Source organism: Bacillus rossius, chromosome 1 (assembly GCF_032445375.1).
Source record: "Bacillus rossius redtenbacheri isolate Brsri chromosome 1, Brsri_v3, whole genome shotgun sequence".
Classification (NCBI taxonomy): domain Eukaryota; kingdom Metazoa; phylum Arthropoda; class Insecta; order Phasmatodea; family Bacillidae; genus Bacillus; species Bacillus rossius.
In genome coordinates, this window is record NC_086330.1 from 142,131,477 (window position 1) to 142,152,578 (window position 21,102).

The following is a 21,102-nucleotide window of genomic DNA, read 5'->3' on the forward strand; positions in this document are numbered from 1 at the left end:
GTTTAAAGCAGGAAGATATAATACTTCTTTGACAAGTGCTTCTTCGGCTTGAGTTACAAGACATTGAAAACAAAGGTCTAAAAGATTTTTTGAGGATATGATCTTGTTGCACTGCAATAAACCAAGACAAGAAATAAAACTGATCAAATGGTGTGCAAGATACTGGTGGCTTTATTGGCAGACCAGTAACACCAGGAACATTAAAGTCACCAAATACTCTCACTAAATCATCTTGATGTGAGACAAGTTTATCAAAATAAGAGAGATAAATATTTATACATATGTATGTATATATATATAATCTAATAAAGCAAAATTTAATAAAAAAAACTATGAGTACACAAACATCTTAAAAATTAACTATTAGAAAATGGTCTTGATGGGTCATTTAGGTAGTAGCAAGAGAATAAAATTACAAATCAAGCAAAGTTTAATCAAAAAGGGAAATCATAAATCACGATAAGAAATATTATTTTAAGAAACATTATCATCAAAGCAATCATTATCATCTTAGTCATTAATATATTTATCAACATTCTCCATGGCCATTATGGATCAGTGATTTTGCCTAATTATTGAATGTCAATGTGGCATTAGCAGTAATACCAAAGAAAAATTAATATGCAGTACAAAGATATTCAAAACAAGTAGTAACAAGTTACTGAATCCTCAGGAAGTAAAAAGTAAAATAATATTAACACCGAGAAAACTAAAACCGTGGGCAGGACAGTGGCGCGACATGGCGGTCCCGGTCAACAAACGCCTGAAATCACCCAAATAAATTTTAAATGTGAGCGGCTCAATCAGAGCCGGTTACAAAACTTGCTGAACCGAAGAATGTAGACCACACTTCTTTATTTAATAACAATAATGTAACCACTGTCGCTGTTCTCCTGGTTGCTAAGCCGGGTCGGGGCTGAGGAAGTGATAGGTTTTTTCAGGTGCCAGCATGCTTCGGGCGGCACCCACAGATTCCTCTCAGGGCTGGTGATGTCCTTCAGATGTGGCCCCTCAGCCTCCACTGATGACTGTCCAAGCACAGCCCACAGTTCACGACTCTGAAGGTATATTTACCCTAACTAGCACTGTTGTGTACACTATCTGCAACTCCCGAGCACGCGCCCATCCGCCTCCGAGTCGCATGGAACGAGGACTACCGGACAAAGTAGCAAGGGCCCCCATGATAGTTTGCTGAGAAGGGTGGGGGGGGGGGGGGGAGGAATATAGACCTGAGGGATGGAGTATTCTTAATATTTTGGAAGACAAATGGCAGCTTGTTAGTATATATGTAAAAAATTCTACATAAAAATATTTTAGTGTTGAACCATTTCTACCTAATGCGGACTTTTAAATCATTTTCTTGAAAGAAAACACATGACTACACTATAACTTCTCCTTTCCCTGAGAGCTGGGGGGGGGGGAGGTGATGCCCTCGTGAAGGGGGTGTGTTTCTCCTCCCTCGACAAGCAGTCCGGGGCCAGTAACTGGTCTGTTGTTCAGAAACTGGGCTAGGCTCAGAGAGAGCAGTACGGTCACACCACTTACTGTGTTTCAAAAGACTACTTCACAGCAATCCACTCATTATACTGACGTCGGCCGGGGCTACGCCCTCCCTAAGCCTGATGTGCCTCACACCGTCACCACCCCTCTCCTCCCACCACCACCCTCTATTCAAACCTCCCGCTCGTGCGTGCGTGTGTGCGTGTGTTTCTAGCCCGGCAAGAGGGCGCTTAGAAGCAGTGCGGCGACCCCCTAAAGTGTTAAGTTTTAATGTGAATTGTAAACCCTTTTTCATTCATTTTTTTTGCCCCAGTGTTTTGTTGCAGTTTACTCATGTATTTCTTTAATTTAAATATTACGTTACTTAAAAAAACTACAGACGTTGCCCGGGCGGACCCGAATAGGCACGGACTTGGACGAGGGTAGGAATGTTTTTATATAAATTCTCAATAACTACGTAAATATTAATGTACTTTAAATTGCCAGTAGTTTTTATATATTTTTTAATGTTAATCTATGATTTGCTTAACTTTCGCCGGGGCACGGAATCGCAGAATGTAATAACGGTAATTGTGTTGGTGCGGGGGTGCCATGTTAGTCGAGATGAGCCAGCTCTCGTCCAGTTCATCTTCATCACCAACCGAGAGCAGACGCGCCAGCACCCCGGGGATCTCAACCGTTGTAAACCACCGATCAAGTAATTCTGCATCTTTAATTATTCTTAAACCTTTTCGTCCGTCAATCCTCGGGGCAGCTCTCGGTCGGCGGACTATATTAATAATTAATTATCTCATTCAAGTTTTTATACATTGTGTACTAAGCATACTTTATCGCATGGCCACGTGGGTGGAACATGCATTCGCTTAAGTCGGTTCGTGCCTCAGGCTTTTTAACCGTTTAAAGTGTAACGTGCGTAGAGGGAGGCGTGTTCGTGGAATTAAATCTGGATATAAGAAAAACCTGAGTACTTTATTTAACCACGTGGTGAGTGAGCCTACTTAGCCTAGGAGTGTGGCGTGCCCGACGCCTAGAGCGGGCCAGGTCTGGATCTATATAGGGTAGAAAGGGCTGGTAACTCGTCCCCACCTGGGCTACGTCACGCCCTGAGAGAGAGACTCAGCCGGGTCCACGTGCCCTTACACGTGGTGGCGCCCATTCATAACACCTTAAAGTCACCGGGAACGTGCGCGCAGCCCTCAATACTTTAATACACCTGGTCAAGCCGGACTTGTGTACAAAGGGTCTTGTTCCATACACAAAGGATTTCTCTTGACTTGCAAGTAATTTACAGATTAAGGATTCTACTACTTGTTTATACATAAATTATTTCCTGCAATGGACATCATTTTAAATTATCCTAATTTTCCCATCAGTGTCATAATTAAAAACAGTCTAAAATGTAAACATAGATGACCTCTCACGTCATTAAAATTAATCAAGTAAAAATAATTAAAATATTCATATTCTATTTAATGATAACAATCCACATAATAAAACTAAAATTTCTTCCCTTTTATTCTATGAATATTTAAAACATATTTATTTTTGTTTTGGGTCCATGCAATGCTTATCCTGTGGAAATAAAACTTATTTCTGTTATATCCATTTTATGAGCTAGAAGTCTATGACATTTGTATAGACAGATACATGTAGGTGCTAGAACAGGGTATCGGTGTTGTTGGGCAGGAAACATTAAAACATTTAATTAACATTTCACACTACTTTTGCAGTGCTTATTTAAATAATTTGAAATAAAATGAAAGAAAAAAAACACCCAGGTATGGTTTCACATGCTATGTTGGTTATTCTATTATCACCACTATTTTTTTAAGGTAACTTTTATAAATTTATCTCAATAGATCTTTTACATTTTTGGTTTCATCCCAAATTTTATCAGATGAACACTTGGGCACATATTTCATAGCTAATAGGTATCACTAGGAAAATGTCTATTTAAAAAATTGGAAAGGAAAAAAAAAGAGAGAGATATCAAGAATAATTCACAGGAAAAGCCCTTAAACCAAAGTAAAGTCATAAAAATTGAATAAGCAACATGGTGTGCGAAACCTTTCTGTAAGTCATGCCTGGCACTGGAATTGAATCAGTGACCATCACACGAGCGCGATGTTTCAGCAATCTTGGCTTCCAAGGACTCTACGCAGCAAGGACTGCGCTAAAGGTTGAGGTGAACAAATAAAGCATGTTTGGTTTTCACTTGGCGTAAGACCATATTGTCAACAAAGAAACTTGGGTTAACAAAGGACAAAGATGCAGGGAACTTGGATAACAGCAAAGTACAAATATTTTTCTTCTTTTTACAGACTCTGCCACTTCAATGCTGTAAGGATAGACAGTCAAATGACTAATCTTTATTTTGAACGGCGTGGTGGATAAAACTTATTTACCGTTGCACTTATTCAGATGTAGAAGGGAGTTTTTTTGTTTATAATTATATTTTGTTTGTTGTATTCAATAGTTTCATCACAAATTTATAGCATTAGCCCAACAAAGATAAACTATCTTGAGCAACAGTACAATAAGCCTTAACTTATTATAGAACAGAACAAAAAACCTTGGATTTTGCGAGACAGCCTGATCATAAACCCTTGGATTTTGTTAAATTTGAACATCATCATACAAACATGAGCAGTTGGATAGAAAAGAACCAGACTGATTTGAATAAAATACTTTATTTATTGTCTTTTCACAATATACAATAACCAACTATAGTCTTAAGAGGGTACACAAATTTTTAACATAAAAAAATTTCAAGAATGCACATATACCAACTCATAAAAATCCTGAAGTCTTTGTTTCCTTACTATTTACTAGTTTCCAAATAATTCTCATTAAAAAAATACAAAACATACTGATATTTAACTATACAAATTTATTTTCAGTAAACAACAGGTTTAGTTAACTAGGTAATAATTTGTCACAATCTTGTTTGTAAACTATGATGTATTTACGAGACTGGCCGTAAACCTAGTGTTCAGGATGCCTCATGGCACCTGGCTCACTCCAATCTCCTTCTACCCCTGCAGAGAGCAGAGATGTGCGTCTCCCCCTTCCCCCTTCCCCCAACCCCTATCCTTTATCAAGCAAATCTGCCCCATGGTATGGTCTGGGCGTTAAGCGAAGCCGATCATGTGTTCAGACGTATCAATATGCATCGACGTAATATGCAGTATTAAAACATATTAAGGGGCCCGCCTACCTGGTCACACATACGGTGTGCATACTGTCAAAAAAAAAAAAAAAAAAACCACGCAAATTGAAAATTGCTCAAAATATCAGAGTGGGGTCTGATTACCAAAAGCATCTAAGAATAAACTAAGGGTAGAGGACGTTTTAGTATTCCACTTTTAAAATATATTTTTCTGAGAGTGAAAATGGCTACAAAGCGTGTTTTCATAATTAATTTTAGCATGAAACACCAGGTATCAATTCTTGAAAGCACTTAAGGGATTTGCATTACATTTTTATCTTCATTTATCTGCCATATAATGTTAAGGTTACTGGTCAAATCTCATAGTTGTCCTATGCATAACAAGAAGACTGGCCGCCAGTTCTGAGCTTTGCTCTCAAAAGGAGATACAGCGTTAGAAGCACTAGTGAGCATTGCACTTATCACTCTGCCTCACTAACACAAATACACCCCTGACTAGGAGGGCCCCTTAAACTTGGAAGCGTTACCAAGTACTGTGCGACAAGAGTTTTCGTACTGTGACAAGACATGTTAGGAGCCTAAGAAGCACATACCATGTGTCCAAAATGTAACAGAGTGCATAGCATTTTGCTAGGAGTTGTAGTTAATTACGGAGGACCAGACAGTCTTTCCTAGTAACCACAAGGGTGATGTGACACTGGAACAGTTTCTCTTGCCAGGTATCTGAACCCATAAATACATGTGAGTAGCTCCTAACACCTCTTCTAAATATGTATTTTATACAAGTGATGGGCAATACGAATAAAAAATTATACCAATCCAAACACTGATTTATTTATTAAAACAAATCTGATTAACAATACAACACAGATTCAATATTTTTTGTAAATAACTACAGTGCAAGTTTCCCGGAATACAATATTTTTAAGAAGCAAGTCAGTACCTTAACAGAATGATTTATTATAAGGATTCTTGGTAGAGGAGAAAAAAAAGTATATTTCCACATACAATTTTGTGCATAGAAAATATACATTTTTCCTTTGGGAATATCGGCTGATACAGATACTGAAAAGAATTACATTGTAACATCACTATTTAATATTCAAACTTTCAATCTAGAAACCAATAATTAACTGTACCATTAAATAAAAAGTTACAGTAGCATGGCTTGTAAATAGTGGCTTTAAAAGTGTTGAGCATATCCATCATGCACATATATAGCACTATTTGAAACATGCCAACATAGGCGTGCGCAGGACTTCAGTAGTGGTGGTGCCAGATTACACAACAGCCCTATCATTCATGGACCCGAGCCTAAAGCGGGGGTCCGGGGGTCCTCCCCCGGAAAAATTTGGATTTGAAAGCGCAAAATGGTGCTATTTAAGGTGTTTCCGAACAAAAACATTAAATCCACAGATGTAAAAATTTTAACATTTTTTATGACAAATTATGGCTTTGAACGTTTTGATCGCCAGGAAAGCTACTAAACTATTTACAGTTTTAAGCTTTGTTGAGCCATAAAGTAAATTGCACAAATGTTTTGTACGGAATTCATGCTGGTGGCTTTGGAAAACCGTACTTACATGTTTTCTGAAGACGCCAAATAAATGCTAGAAAACATTTTCAAATGTTAAATTTTAAGATCAACAAATCAAGGGAGTTTTTGTAACATACCTCAAATATGTAAAATATTAAAATAATAAAAATACACAAATAAGAGTGGGCAAAAGGAATACAACAAAAATATTTTGTTGGTAACTGCATATAAGTCATCGAGTAATCCTTTTCGGGATCCGGCTTTTTAATTTTAATCACCCATTTATACATCATACAGACATATATATACAGCAATTAACGAACCATAACAACTGTCAACTAGTGAAAATAAAATGATAATTAATTAATGAGTGATCCACGTAACAAACACAGGCTGTACTCGTGTAGGGTAGAGTGGGGGAATTCCGATCATTGGGGTAATTTCGACCACTATCGATCTCTGAAATATTGATTTATTTGAATCGGTTGTACGATGCTACGCTCTTGCGGAGTATAAATGAAGCACGTTGAGATAGTTGGCGCGATTCTGCCTGCGTAGAGACAGCCGCAAGAGTATTTTGTTTATTTCGTCAATAATTAGTGTAAGAAATTTGGATCATATTATGTAAGGTAGGTAATAAAGTAGCCATAAGTAAAATCTGCAATTATTTGTACACAAGTAAACAGGATTAATATTAATAATAATAAACTTACAAATTGTTTTAACTTACCGTAAGTTACAGAAGATGCGAGTTTGTTTACACATGGTAATTCGGGGTAATTCCGATCAGTGCTGATCGGAATTCCCCCGAATGATCGGAATTACCCCAAATAGCATTGTAATCAACAAATTTCAATAATATAAAATATTTTAATAACAATTATGTAGGTAATACACTGTTCACATATGCCTCGACATAGAGTAAGAACAACACAAAAAGCATCATAGAATGCTGAATCACTGACTGCAGCTGTTACAGCCATAGAGAAAAAAAGGAAATCAATTCGGCAAGCAGCTAAATGCTATGGAATTCCATATGCAACACTTCATGACCGACTGAAATCAGGTAATGTTTCAAAAGTTAATTTAGGACGACCACCAATATTTAACACTGCACAGGAAAATGATATTGCAGATCATGTAATTCTTCTGTCAAAATTATTTTATGGGATCACAATGACAGACCTCAGAAAGCTATCTTTTTCTTTTGCTGAGAAAATGCAGATTCCACACAATTTCTGCATGGAAAGTAAATTGGCTGGAAGGGATTGGCTGGAAAGTTTAATGAGGCGACATCCCAGCATATCACTCCGACAACCACAAGCAACCAGCATCAATAGGATTACAGCGTTCAATAAAGTTGAAAACAAATTGTTTTATGATAACTTGGAAGGCGTAATTTTGAAGCACAAATTTTCACATGACAGGATCTTCAACGTAGACGAGACTGACATAAGTACTGTCCAAAATCCAGGCAAGATACTCGCCAAAAAGGGGGAGAAGCGAGTTGGAACAGCAGTCAGCTATAAAAGGGGATGAAATGTGACGGTTGTATGTGCAATGAGTGCTAGCGGTTCTTTCGCACCACCAATGTTTATCTACCCACGTCAAAGGCTGAGCAAGATTATGAAGACAGATGGTCCCCCAGGTTCTTTGTATCCGTGTTCCAAGTCAGGCTGGATAAATGAGGAACTATTTTTAGCATGGGTACAACATTTCAGTGCCTTTTGTAAACCAGATCCTAACAATCCAGTTTTGCTTGTTCTGGACAACCATTCCAGCCACATATCTCTCGAGTAATATGAATTTTGTCATTACAATGGCTCTGCCTCCACACACATCCCATAGAATGCAGCCTTTGGATGTTGCTTTCTATGCACCGCTGAAGAAGACCATCATGAAGCATGCAGAAGATGGATGGTAAATCATCCCCACGAAAAACTCAGTCCAGATGAACTTTCAGGACTCTTTAACATTGTGTTTATGAAGGTAGCAGCAATTGAGAAGGCAGTTAATGGTTTTCGGAAAACTGGAATTTGCCCTCTAGATCCAGATATTTTTTCTGAAAAGGAATTCTTTCTCAGTAACCTGAAAGAGGTGGATTGGTCTATCATAGAAGGAGGAATTTAAAATGTTACCACTGTCACTTCTCCTGTTATTTCAAGTTCAACTACTGGGAACAGAATTTTCTCGCCCAATATGGATTTTGCAAATTCCAGTTGTGCTGGTCCTTCGTGTTCTTTCCAGGATGTGGCTCCAGTCCCAAAAATAATTTCTCGGGTCGTAATAGAGTCAAACACAAGGCCTAGAAGAAAAAGGCATTCTCAAATCCTAACTTCAACTCCGCAAAAGAAATGTCTTGAAGATGCTAGGGTAAAAAGGGCTGTTGCAAAAAAAAAATGAAGTTCGAATAAGAAAGAAGAAAGGACTTCATGGAGACTTAGGCCCAGATTCCCGGCCAAAAAAGAAACAATGTCGTAAGAAGATACTTCCAGTTAGTTCCTCAGAAGATGATGCAGTTGCTGATCCTTGTGATGACAGAAACCAACAATAAGCAATGCCAAAGACTTTTGCATTCTTTGTGGAGATGAAGGACATGACAATGAACTTTGGTATAGGTGCACTTCGTGTTCAGAGTGGGCTCATGCAGAGTGCACTGGTTTTGATACACCAGACAATTATATTTGTGACTATTGTCAGTCATAAATACCAATCACTTAAGAGTTGATTTTATCAGCTATAATTTACATAATTTTTGGTTTTTCTCAACAATTTTTTTTACACAAAAATTTTAATTCATTTGCTTGTAGTGTGCTTTGCATTTATTTGTGCTTTTAGTATTAGTTAAGTGACAGCCATATGTCCAAAATAATTTAAATATATTGGTGAATATAAATGATCAGAATTACCCAAATGTCTGGGTAATTCCGACCAAACATATGACTTATTAAAATTTTTTTTTCCCAAACCAACAACAATTTCTTTATTTATAATACCCACAAGTCAAGTCATAATATAGGAGAATATATATTCTGTTTTACACCTCCTTTCCTTAACAAATTGTCTTAATATGGACAATCTTGCTTAAGTGATCGGAATTCCCCCACTCTACCTACTCTTTGAACAGTAAACTGATGAGTAAACAGTAAGAGTAAACACTACACAGTAGTGCTATCTGGCGGACGGCGGCTATTATTCCGTGCGCCTGCCGAGTGGAGTGAACAGTGGACACCGAGCGCGCATTCTATGTAATTCGAGGAGAACTATGAGAAGTATTTACATTTCAGAAGTTTCGTAGCCGCGGCCCGCGTGTACAACACAAGTAATTGCACCTGTATTGTTTCCGTGTGTATAGTTGGTTCGATTGATAATTGATATACTTATAGTGTTATGAGCACATATCTGTAACTCGACACGATTGGAAAACATATTTTTTTTGGAAATAATACGGTTTTTTTAAGTATGTATTATTTGTGCTTGTAAAAAATAAAATAACGTTAACCCTAATGGTGGTGCCAAGGCACCTGTGGCACCTACCGTGCGCAATCCTATGCATGCCAACATTAGTCATCTTCTTTGTGGGTGGGGAAAAATTGAGATAGTGGGCACAGAACTTAACATTCCATAGCTGCAGTAGATGTCATTATTCTAATATAAAATCTAGTGACAAAATACAAAATCTCATGAAATATTTACCAAACATGAAAATACAGTAGGTTGTTTATGTGTAACATGCACCACTTGAATATAAAATGCAACATGATGAATGAATAAATGGATAAATCAGAAAAATAATATTTTCTGCTGATGGTGTATGTTGTACAAAAACCCTAACTACATCGTTAATCATATGTGTATAGATTGATGATGAGAAGCAAAACCACACACCGTAAAATTATATTAATCAGAATAAAAAACCCTTAAACATATGATCTAATGAGGAAAGAAAAGACTAAATTTATGAGGAATAACACATGCTATGAAGGTAGTTTCTCAGGAGGCATCTTTCGCACGTCTGGCTACTGCGTAACCGCGCGACACTCTCGCCTTGATCTCTTCCGTGTGGGGCTGGTGCGTGTGCTGGGAGCACCGGAAGCTCAGCCGGCCGTCCTTGAGCAGCATGCGGCCCGGGCACTTGTTCCGCCAGTAGTGGACGCAGTTCCAGAACACCTTGTCCCCCCGCAGCTGCCTGGTGTAGATGAAGTCGTCGTGTATCAGCTGCGCATTGCCTCGCGGGCTCGTGATGAACTCCACCCTACCTGCAATGAGACGTCCATAGCAGGGGCACACTCAGCTTCCAGTCTCGGGAGGGGCTACCGATGCAGGATTTTGGGTGGTATGGTTCAAGGGGAAGTCAGAAATTTTGATATGTAACAGCTTCATAAAAAAGCTATTTTAACACATTTCTCAATCTGTAAAATTCATTAACAAATACATAAACTATATTATTTATCATCTATTTATTGTTATCTACAGTTTTCCAGTGGTGTTAAAAGGTGGAAAAGGAGGGGGGGGGGGGAAGGAGGTGAAAGCTCTTTTGACCTTCCCATATGATCACCACTGATTCATAGGGCCATGTACATTTTTGGGAAAAGTTTTTTTTCTGACCAGCTGTATGTTAAAACTCAGTAGTCTGCGTTTATTTCAGGTACACATATACTGCCAGCACACCAATCATAGCCACCCAGTGCTGAAACCCAACGCATCCTGAATGGCCCGGCCAAATAAGGCAATGGCTTCTCTCGCAGACGGACACCAATCACAAGGAAACAATTGCCAACACGGGCATACCTTACTGCAGTCTAATGAGCAATTAGATTATTTAGCCAAAAATAGATGCCCCTAGACATTCACAACATAATCAACATGATTTCAATACAAAGATAATATGAATATGCACAATTATTGTATGTAATAAAGTCAGAAACTATGAAATTCACATCTTATAATTACCATCATATTATATTTCAGCATATCTTATATCTACAGTGTTTCATTTTAAAAGATGGGTACTTTCCAGGCCGGGATATTTCACAATGTGGAAATATTTCTTCCATGGTTCAGGACAATGTGTCACGCTGTCCCTTCAACTCCATCCCGCAGAAGCAAAGGCAAGCAATCGCAGAAACCCTGTCAATCAGCACACCATCAGCAGTATAGCTGAAACATTTTCTGTAGAGAAATGCAAAGAATGAATTATTAAAATATTGAAAGCAGGTGAAAAAAAAAATGGGGTGGACTGTGTGAAGACACAAAGTTTTTAATATAAATATGTTGTATAAATAAGATGTTAGAAAAAAGAAAGTTCCAATAAACTGTTTATAATTTCAATATCAATGTTATTTCTTTTACAGTCTTCAATACTGATTACTATCGATGATGCCTGCACTTGTACTAGGCCGGGTGACGTCTGCGTTCTTAGCTTTCTTCCTCTCCCTGCAGAGTCTGGTTTGCTTGGCTCCGGTGAGCGCCGCATTTCTGGAATCCTCACCAGCTATTCTTTCTTCTAATCATTGTTTATTGCAATTCCGATTGTACAAATTCACAATATATCTCACCATTGTAATTTTTCCAAACTATTCTTTGTAATACTGTCACAATAGTTGTAGCATAAACTTTTTAAAACTTTTTTCAAATGTGGTTTAAATAATTCAAAATTTTCTACACAAAAAGAATGTTATCTGATTAAAATTGGTTGACTGTGACCAACATCTGCTCTCAAAGTTGATGATTCCCCGGAAATTTGATAAACTTGCCTATTAGTTGTAGTGATCTGTAAATATACAAAATCTGTTCGTAATGTGCACAGAGGTCAACTATGAGATTTGAGGGGTAAACGTAAGATTATGTGGTGGAGAAATGAAGTCAAAGGTGTGATGCAGCAATGCTCTTGATTGGTTACAAGAATCTGTACCAAGCATTTTACATCTAAAAGTTAATCTGAAAACATACTTTTAGCCCTTTTCACTCTCCTAAAAATAAAGTTTAAAAAACAAAATACGGAAACATAACTACTCATCCTCCCTCAACACATTCTTACATGCTTTTTGAAACAGACCCCACTTGAATATCTTGAGCATTTTTCAAATCACATGGTTTCCTCTGAAGCTCTGCACACCGTGTGTGTGCCCAGATAGGTGGAGCCCTTAAAACACTAAAAAACTGTTCTGTCAGCAAAGTATTAGGCTGATATGCAAATATCTGCTTTAACTTCTTTAGGTTAAGACTCAGCCTCACATTCCAGGTTGGTAGTTTAATTATATTTTCATTGCTGTTATTTAAGGGACATTCCTGTAGATTCTCTTACATTTCATGTTTTATATAACCTTTTATAACACAATTTTTATGAAATGTTATTTATGAGTTGTAAAACGTGAAGCAAAATGAACATTATTATGACCACTTGCTTGACTTTACAGATACTAGACAACCCTTTGCAAATGTATGGGGCAAAATTTGTGACGAAAACATAAAAATGCAAGAGAGCTATTATGATGAATTTAACAGGAATAACACTTCAATAATAGAATACGCAAGAAAAAAACCGTGGTATGTGAGACAGCCTTAAAATGGTTCGGTATACAAATATATAATTTTTGAGTCTATGGTCTATATAGACAGTCAAAACAAGTGATCTTTCAAGCAATGAAAATATAAAAGTGGGTCCTTCAGTAGATATTTTCATTTACAGTGCATTACTCCAAATGTGAACACTTTTGAATATTATGTGTTTTTTTTTGTCACAAAGGTATTGACATCCAATGGGACTTTGGCCCATGAGCCTGCCACGACTCAACTTCCTTTTCCCCCACCTTCAACTTTTCCTTCCCGGCATTGCACTGCCGCAGTACGTGTACACATGTTGCATGCAAGTGTTTGAACAGTGCATCACAAACAACCACAAGAGGGCGCAGTAACCTCAGTGCGACGACCCCACAGTTCTGTAATAAAATGTATTGTAATCCTTTTTCCTTTTGACCCCAGAGTGTAGGTTTTCAGCAATATATTATATATATTTTTAGTAATCCATATAACTTGAACAAAGATGGTGCCGAACGCTCCCGAAGTGGAATCGAGTGTGCCGTAGCAGAGACAATTTGAGCATTGAAATTTAGTTAATTGTTTTTATTTAAGTAATTAGGGCGTGGAGAGACGTGCCTATTTATTGTATGAGTATTTTTATGTTTTCCTTTCAAACAACCTGTGGCACGATTTAAAACAAATATAACGGTTTCAATTGTTAGGCGCGGAGGCGCCATGATACCTCTTTTGGCTAGTCTCTCTTCATCACCGGCCGAGGTAAGATGTGTCTACACCCTGGGGACTTCATATTATTGCATTACTTCGGTTTTCTCATCTTAACTATACCAAATCGCTTTCTACATGTCCTCAGGGCTTTCTTCGGTCTGCAACTGTTTGATTAATTATTATTTCCTTCATGGAGCTTTGAAACCAACCTATGGCAATATCTCATGTAGCCATCTCACTTATACCGGTATATGCCACAGGACGTTTTTAGCCGTTTAACTTGGTATGTGTACGAAGGCATTAAATAATCAACTGTGGGAATAAATGCATGCTTGCTAAACCGTATTGCTCTCTGACCATGTGTCATCCATCAGTAAGTCTCAGGTGTGAGGGGCGCCTGAAGAGCCCACATCACCGACCATCTGTGCAGGCGTGCCCGACCTTGAGAGCGGGCCAGGTTTGTGTGATTTCTGGTTGGCAAGGAGGGTGAATGCCATTTCCACATGGGCGACGTCACGCCCTGGGTGGAATCTCACCTGGGTCCATGTGCCCTTCTCATACAGTGGCGCCCTCGTAATGACTTAAGATCAAAAATGTACCCTCCGAGCTTACATTAGTATTATAATTTGAGTTTACTTGTCCAGGTGGAATAAGGGCTAATTTTAAACTGAATTCCATTCTGCTTTGGGCAGTAATGACTGTCACAAGTTAGCTGGAATGCACTATATCTAAAATTATTTTTATAGTTGATTTTTTTGGAAGAGACACACAAAAAAATGAAATGGTATTGCCAGCTTAAAAATAAAAAAGAAAGAATGACCAAGTTACACAAACAGTTAATTTTCCATGCCTGTCTTTCACAAATTAAGGAACCCGTCCAATATTTACTTCAACATTTATGAGTTAAAAATCAAATAAAGAAATACATCAATTTACAAAATATAAATAAAACCAAAACATTATGACACACAAAATTTATTTTTACAAATATTACAAAATTATGAACTAATAAAAAAAAAAAATCTAATGAAAGCCGTAAAAAAACTACTTAAGATGTAGCTTTAACAAGCCCTGAAATTTTATTACAATTTATGACCATGGTACAAGTTAAAAGGCTTAACAGTAGGCAGTAGTAATTTTGTAGAATTAAAACTACAGTAGATAATTTATCCTTAATTAATTAAAGGATCAAATTTTGGCAGTGAAAGGTCTTAAATCCGGCACATTCTGGGTCACAGCTACGCCTGATTAGCAATAGTTAATATAGTTTTAGCGAAAATACTACAGAAAAATGAATATAATGTACAGTGGTATTTAAAACAAGTTGTAATAATCTGTTCTGAAGCAAGAAAAAACCGATGAGTATTGCCGTTAGAAAACCGGAAACACCGTACTAAACGATAAACTCCAAGAAAACTGAAAACACCGGCACTGCAGTAACGCAACCTGGTGGCCAAGGTCAATATACATATATAAACTTGACACTCTCTCAGCCACTGGCCCCGGGGTTTATTTATTCTTCTAGACAAAATATTGCTCATTCTAAACCTGCCTTAAATATTTAAGTTATAAAAGTGAATAAAACTAAAGTGATATACATTTATAGTAAAATATCGGGCATTGACTTACTTAGAAATCTCCCAAGGTCCATTGAGAGGGTGTGCCTGGCAGGTCCCCCTGCCTCAAAATAGAGAGTGGCATTTTGCCTGGGTACAAGGAAAAAGTATCTGGTTCCCACGGAGAAGCTTCCGCGTGGTGACGCAGCCCGTCAGATTTCTTTTTTTCTTATATTTGTATTGCCTTCTCTCTCCTTTTTCCTTTCCTTAGTTTAGGTTTTTATTAATTTTATAATAATACCTTAGAATATTACATGTACAGAATGTATATTATTGACATAAACGTATTTAATACATAACATAAAGATTCATAATATTGTCAAAAGTTTTTGAAAATATTGACATCACAATCAACTTAAAATTAAACATAGAAACATGTTCCTATGCACAATAGAAACGACACAACACTGAACACACTAAAATAAATATGAAAAAAATTAAAACACGTTAAAATTTAAAACTAGAAATAATTTTTTTTATAAAAATGTATTATAATATTAATTGTATTGAAATTTTATACTTGTAATATAATGTAAAGTCAACTGCTGGAATTCACTTGACAAAAAAATACCTAAATGCAAGAGGCTCGAGTTGGTGCCAGATTACAGGCTGTGCGAAACCATAGAACACCGGATTAAAGACTTCTCCCTGCAATAGTAACAAAGCATGATGACAAAGCACATTTTCTTTATACATGTGATGATGCGAAGCTGGTCAGTTTCCTCTTGTTGATTTCCTCGGTATGCGGTCCGTGTGTGTGCTGGGAGCACCTGATGGTCAACTTGTTATCCTTCATTATTATCCGACCGGGGCACTTGTTCCTCCAGTAGTTCACGCACCGCCAGAAGAGGGTGCCTCTTTTATACTCCCCGTTGTACAAGTAGCTGTTGTGAATCATCTGCTGGTTCCCTTTCGGGGTTGTTATGAACTCCACTCCACCTACAATAAACAGAATGCCCTGTGACTGCAAATAACCAAAACAAAAAATACACATTTCTGTTGTTAAAGGTATATATTAAGGCTAGCACAGTAAAATCCTCAAATACCATCAACTCCTTAGTATTCAAAGGATTCAATATTGAAAGAAAAATATTTGGAAGAGAGAGAGAGACAGAGAGAAAAGGAAATAAAGTAAACTAAAAAATTCAACACTGATAATCTTTTAAGTTCACTAGGTCAATTTTTCCCCCTTCATTCTTATCCTGTTACCATTACCCAAGATATTGCACTTTTAACAAGTAATTACATAAATAAAATTATAGTAAGTATTGATTATGTAAACTTAGTTTCTGAAACAAACATTTACATGTTTGAATGTTTCAACACGATAGTTAATATTTTTAATTTCTCGTATAGTATTTTATTTTTGACATTTGAGACTTAAATTCGGATTCGAGGGGTATATTCAAGCAACTCTTTGGGATTCAAAATCAAGATGAGAGAAAATTGGGTTTTGACCCATTAATACTTATATAAATTAAAATTACATATGAAAGGTCTCAATCTGGCAAGTTTGGAAACACAACCATGCCGGATTTGTGATTTTGCCAGATTATCGAACGTCAATGTCATTCTAACAGGAATACCGAATGTTAAAATGTTAAAAAGGAATAAAACACTGCAGTGAGAAGGTATACGGCAATAACGGTAACTCTGAGGGAACTAAAAATGCTGGCAGCAAAGTAATGCCAGCTGGCGGCAATGGTCCATATCCAGAATCCCTGAATGTGAGTGGCTCGATTTGTGCCGGTCACAGAAAGTGTAGATACACGAATGCTGAATTTTAAGACCTTCCACTGTAAAATGCACATATGTAACTGATTTTGGTGATAGTAAGTAGCAGTTGTTTGTTATTGACTAATGAAGCATGCTCTACGCTCCACGAGCTCCCAGACAGAGGAGCCAGTGGGTGGACTCTGCCCCAGGACCCAGTCAGTTTTAAAAATTATTTAAAATAATTATTAATTTGTAGCAATTACAAACTAATTAAAGTTAAAGTTAGTTCCTGAAAAAAAAGTTAACTGGATGAAGTTAACTGATGACAAAATTTACTGATTAAAAATTTCATTATGTAACTGCAGAATTGTCATTGTAAAAAAAAAATAAAAATTCTGATATTCTTTTTTAAATTAAATTTGACAAACATAAAATTTGAGTCTTTAAAAAAAATTGAAAATAGCAAAAATATACTAAATCTGAAAAAAAAAAAGCTAATTACACTTCGAAGTATATATATATATATTTATCATTAATTTCTTTATCATGAACATGTGATTATAAAATTACACTTATTACCACAATAGTGCAATAATGTTTTTAAGTAGTCTTCAGTGCTTTCTGTGAAATAGACTGTCCGGCTTCCGGCTTGTTGCCGCTCCTTCTAAAAAGGTTTGTGTGAATAACGTCTGACCAGCTAACGGCATCTGTAGCACCGTGTGTTGAATGTGTGAAGTCGCTACCACAGTTTATGAGACAATATCGGGATGGCGGAGATTCGCTCAGAAAACTCAAGTGTTTATATTAACCATGTATGGTTGCATTAAAAAATTAACGAATTTTATGTTAAAAGTTTAACTGAAAATAAACACACACATATCTGTCTCCAAGATGTAATATTCATATTACCATGATATACAAACACATCTCCATGATATACAAATCTCTTTGGTGTGTGTGTTTAGATAATTCAATATCAAAAATACACGTTAAATATTTGGTAGGTAGATAAATTTCTCACCCTGGAAACCAATAGTCTGTAAATCTGAACAATATCTTTAAAGCCATTTCTAAACAATATGAAGTTGGCAGTTGAAGTTGTTTATTGCAGTTCACCATCGTGTAAGCTGCACTTTAATGTTAGGCTAAAAGTCGCACAGATTTTTTGTCATATTTTTGCATTAGTAATCACCTAACTACTTCTTGGCTTCTGGTGTGCCCGGCATTTCGGCACAACCAGTTGCAGTCATCTTCAAGAGCAATTAACAACTGATGGCATGCCGAAATGTTGGGCACACCATAATTTCCACACATGTAACTTTAACCCAGAAGTCAAGAAATAATTAAGTGACTTTGGTCACAAAAGTAAATGATCTCAATTAAAGAATCATCTACGACATTTTGTCAGTATAACTGTGAATAATCTATTTATTGAATTATAACATTTTTACAGGAATATGTATTTGTTACATGCCACCTAAGTAATTTTAGACATTGCCCTGCAAAAAGTTGATCATAAAAATCACAGTTACACTTAGTAAAAAAAAGGGGGTTGTCTGTAAAGACGGTTTATGGACTACAATTTTACGTGGTAATGTCATAAGTAAAAATTGATGAAAAATTGCATACTTTTATGAATTGAATTGAATTATTATCACTGAATGATCATTATTTTGTATAATACAAAGAAGGAGTTAATTGAAAATTAAAATTTTTTTCATTGAATACTAAATAAAAGCAGTTGACTTTTTATACAATCGTTGATATAAGATAATTTTTTTAGTCAAAATTGTAACATAACCTATTATTACTGCAGTTGCCATCCGATGCTTTTTTTTAATAATCAAAGAACAAATATATGAGATTATATCGCTAATCAAATTCTTAAAATGCAAGAATTAATTACCTTTTTTGCCGCAATTGTTGTTGTAATAAACAATGGAAACCACATTAACTTTTCACTTCACTTTATAAACAGTTGACAAAACAGTTCACGTGTAGGTTGTGTGCTGCCGCTGTCTCTCTTCTACTCGGACACATCGGCCGATGGAATGGAAGAGAGATAGATGCATCACAAGCCGATCGTGCCTCTCTATCGCTTGTTCTGCGCTCTCGCTTGCACGGTCGGCTCAGGCGGAACGTGACAATGAGTCATGCTTTTTCGTGCGTGCATCGGTGTTCATCGATTTATAAGACATTTTCACGTCAAAAATTAATCAATCTTAGGCATAACTAACTACCTGCAAGCCACAGGAATTTAAGTATAAATTTTTTACTATTTCACAGGCTTAAAAAACTAGCTACATTACGATTTCAATACCTTTAACTTTATTTCAGGACACATTACACCAGTCTAGGTTTTAATCTTTTTATTATCTTCATAAAAGTGGTTCAAATCAATACATGTGAAATGGATAAAGTAGGTTAACAGCAACCTGTATTCTGTTTAGTCGAGTTCGAAAGGGGAACTATTCATTGCTCGGTGCCGAGGCTCGTAACTTCCTCCTCTTGATCTCGTCGGTGTGCGGCTGGTGGGTGTGCTGCAGACACTTGACCGTCAGGCAGCCGTCCTTGAGCTGCATGCGGCCCGGGCACCTGCTCCGCCAGTAGTCTATGCACCTCCAGTCCAGCCGGTCGCCTCTGTGCTGCCTGGAGTAGATGCAGTCGTCGTGAACCAGCTGGGGGAGGCCCCACGGGTTAGGAATCAACTCCATTACACCTGCAATAAACACAGCTTTTAGTTACATATCAGAAAAAAAATCCTCCCCTCCCTCCAGATAACAGCAATTTGAAAAAAAAACTAAAATCGCTAAACCATTACCTAAATCTTTTAGAAACCCGATACACATCAAATTCCCCCTTGAACTAAAAGTAATAAAAAAACAAAACGATGAGAATAGTAAGATGTTCCAAATAACATGCGATGGTTCAAATATAAAGAAAAAAAAACACAGAAAATTAATCAATCACAAGTTTTTTGTTTGTTTTATTTAGAGTATTTTGTAAAATACTAAAACAGCTGATCCCTTCCAGAATTTATTCATTTAACTTTAATAAAGATTTATTTTCTTAGCTACACAAATATTGGTACAACGCCAAATGTCTAAGTTATGTTAGGTGATAGAATTATTTTCAGAGCAGCGCAGGTGACAGAAATATTTGGAGGCAAATCACTGCGGCAGCTATCTGAGAAATTATAAGTCCAAATGGGACTTAGCCATTCTGTCATCACGGAGTATACCGTATGAGGACTAAAGGGAAAAACAGTTCACGTATGGGCTGAAGTTTCGTAGCGGCCGATGTCATTCGAGCTTGTCAGTGGTTGGCAGTAGTTAGTGGTGGCAACTCTTGACCCAACTAGTCAAGTATTACAGCCCAGATTGGGTTACGTACATTACGTAACCAGACTTAAGCTTACATAGTGTGAAAACGACAATACAGATTTTGACTTGGCACATAGGGGCAGTTATGAAAATGAAAGAGTTTTCATGATTTGTGAGTTTCCACTACTTGTGTTTACAATTGGACGACTGGCAGTGCTGAACATTGCTGTGGACTTGATGGAGCGCTTGTTTTCTGTGAGATTAGTTCGAAAACGAGTACACCCGTAGCCAACTACCACGGGGATTGGTGTAGTGAGTGACAGCTCGCTGTTGCTCAAATAATACCAGGCAAGTTACGACGAAGTTTTGAGACCACTGTAACTGAGAGGTGCTAACTTTGAAAGTTCAACTTTAATGTGTCTCCATGACTTTTCAATAAGCCTGATTAACTACTTTTTAAGTAATATAAAGGAGACGTTAAGACTTTTAGTGTTGAGCAATAATTTTTATATATTTTGTTAAAGAAGTGTCTAATTGTATTTCCATTGGCTGTCTGGCCATGTTCTCCACGCAAATTCTCTATTCGCTGTGCACTAAGTGTGCAAATATGTAGGTGCACTATATAAAAGATGGTCAAAATTCCTACTGATCAGTTTACAGTGACAAGCAAAGAGCAAGTTTTCAGCAATCACAACTAGTCAGCCAACTGTTCCTAACCCTTAATTTTGTTATCAACTAACCTCAACTTTGCTTTTAAATCCAACCGAATTTGGCGGTCTTCATAAATAGTGTAATATGGTGCAGTAAAACAGATACATGTACAGGGGCATATCAATAAGTAATGCACATAATATAAAAAAAGAGCAATTAAAGACAATATGAAACAGAAATGAAGGAATTACCCATTTATTACATTTTCACATAAATTTCATGCATGTTGATGCATTTGTCCCAATGATGGATCAGTTTAAAAATCCCGGTCTCATAAGACTT

General features: G+C 36.9%; 1 protein-coding gene across 8 annotated transcripts in view; it reads right to left on the minus strand.

Annotated features, from left to right (window-relative positions):
* LOC134546235 (protein bric-a-brac 1-like) overlaps positions 1-21,102 on the minus strand; it is a 284,962-nt gene that overhangs the window by 14,923 nt on the left and 248,937 nt on the right. Inside the window, exons 6-7 of one of the 8 annotated variants that reach the window (XM_063388905.1) lie at positions 19,222-19,505; positions 15,968-16,009 (exon numbers count right to left, since the gene is read on the minus strand). The exons of 4 other annotated variants lie outside the window; for them this stretch is intronic. In XM_063388905.1, coding sequence (XP_063244975.1) covers positions 19,255-19,505 — 251 coding nt within the window. In that variant the 3' untranslated portion in view covers positions 15,968-16,009; positions 19,222-19,254. Of the gene's footprint in view, positions 1-4,598; positions 10,466-14,521; positions 16,010-18,581; positions 19,506-21,102 lie in introns of those variants that run through there. 3 more of the 8 variants (XM_063388893.1, XM_063388903.1, XM_063388900.1) reach the window with 3 other exon arrangements.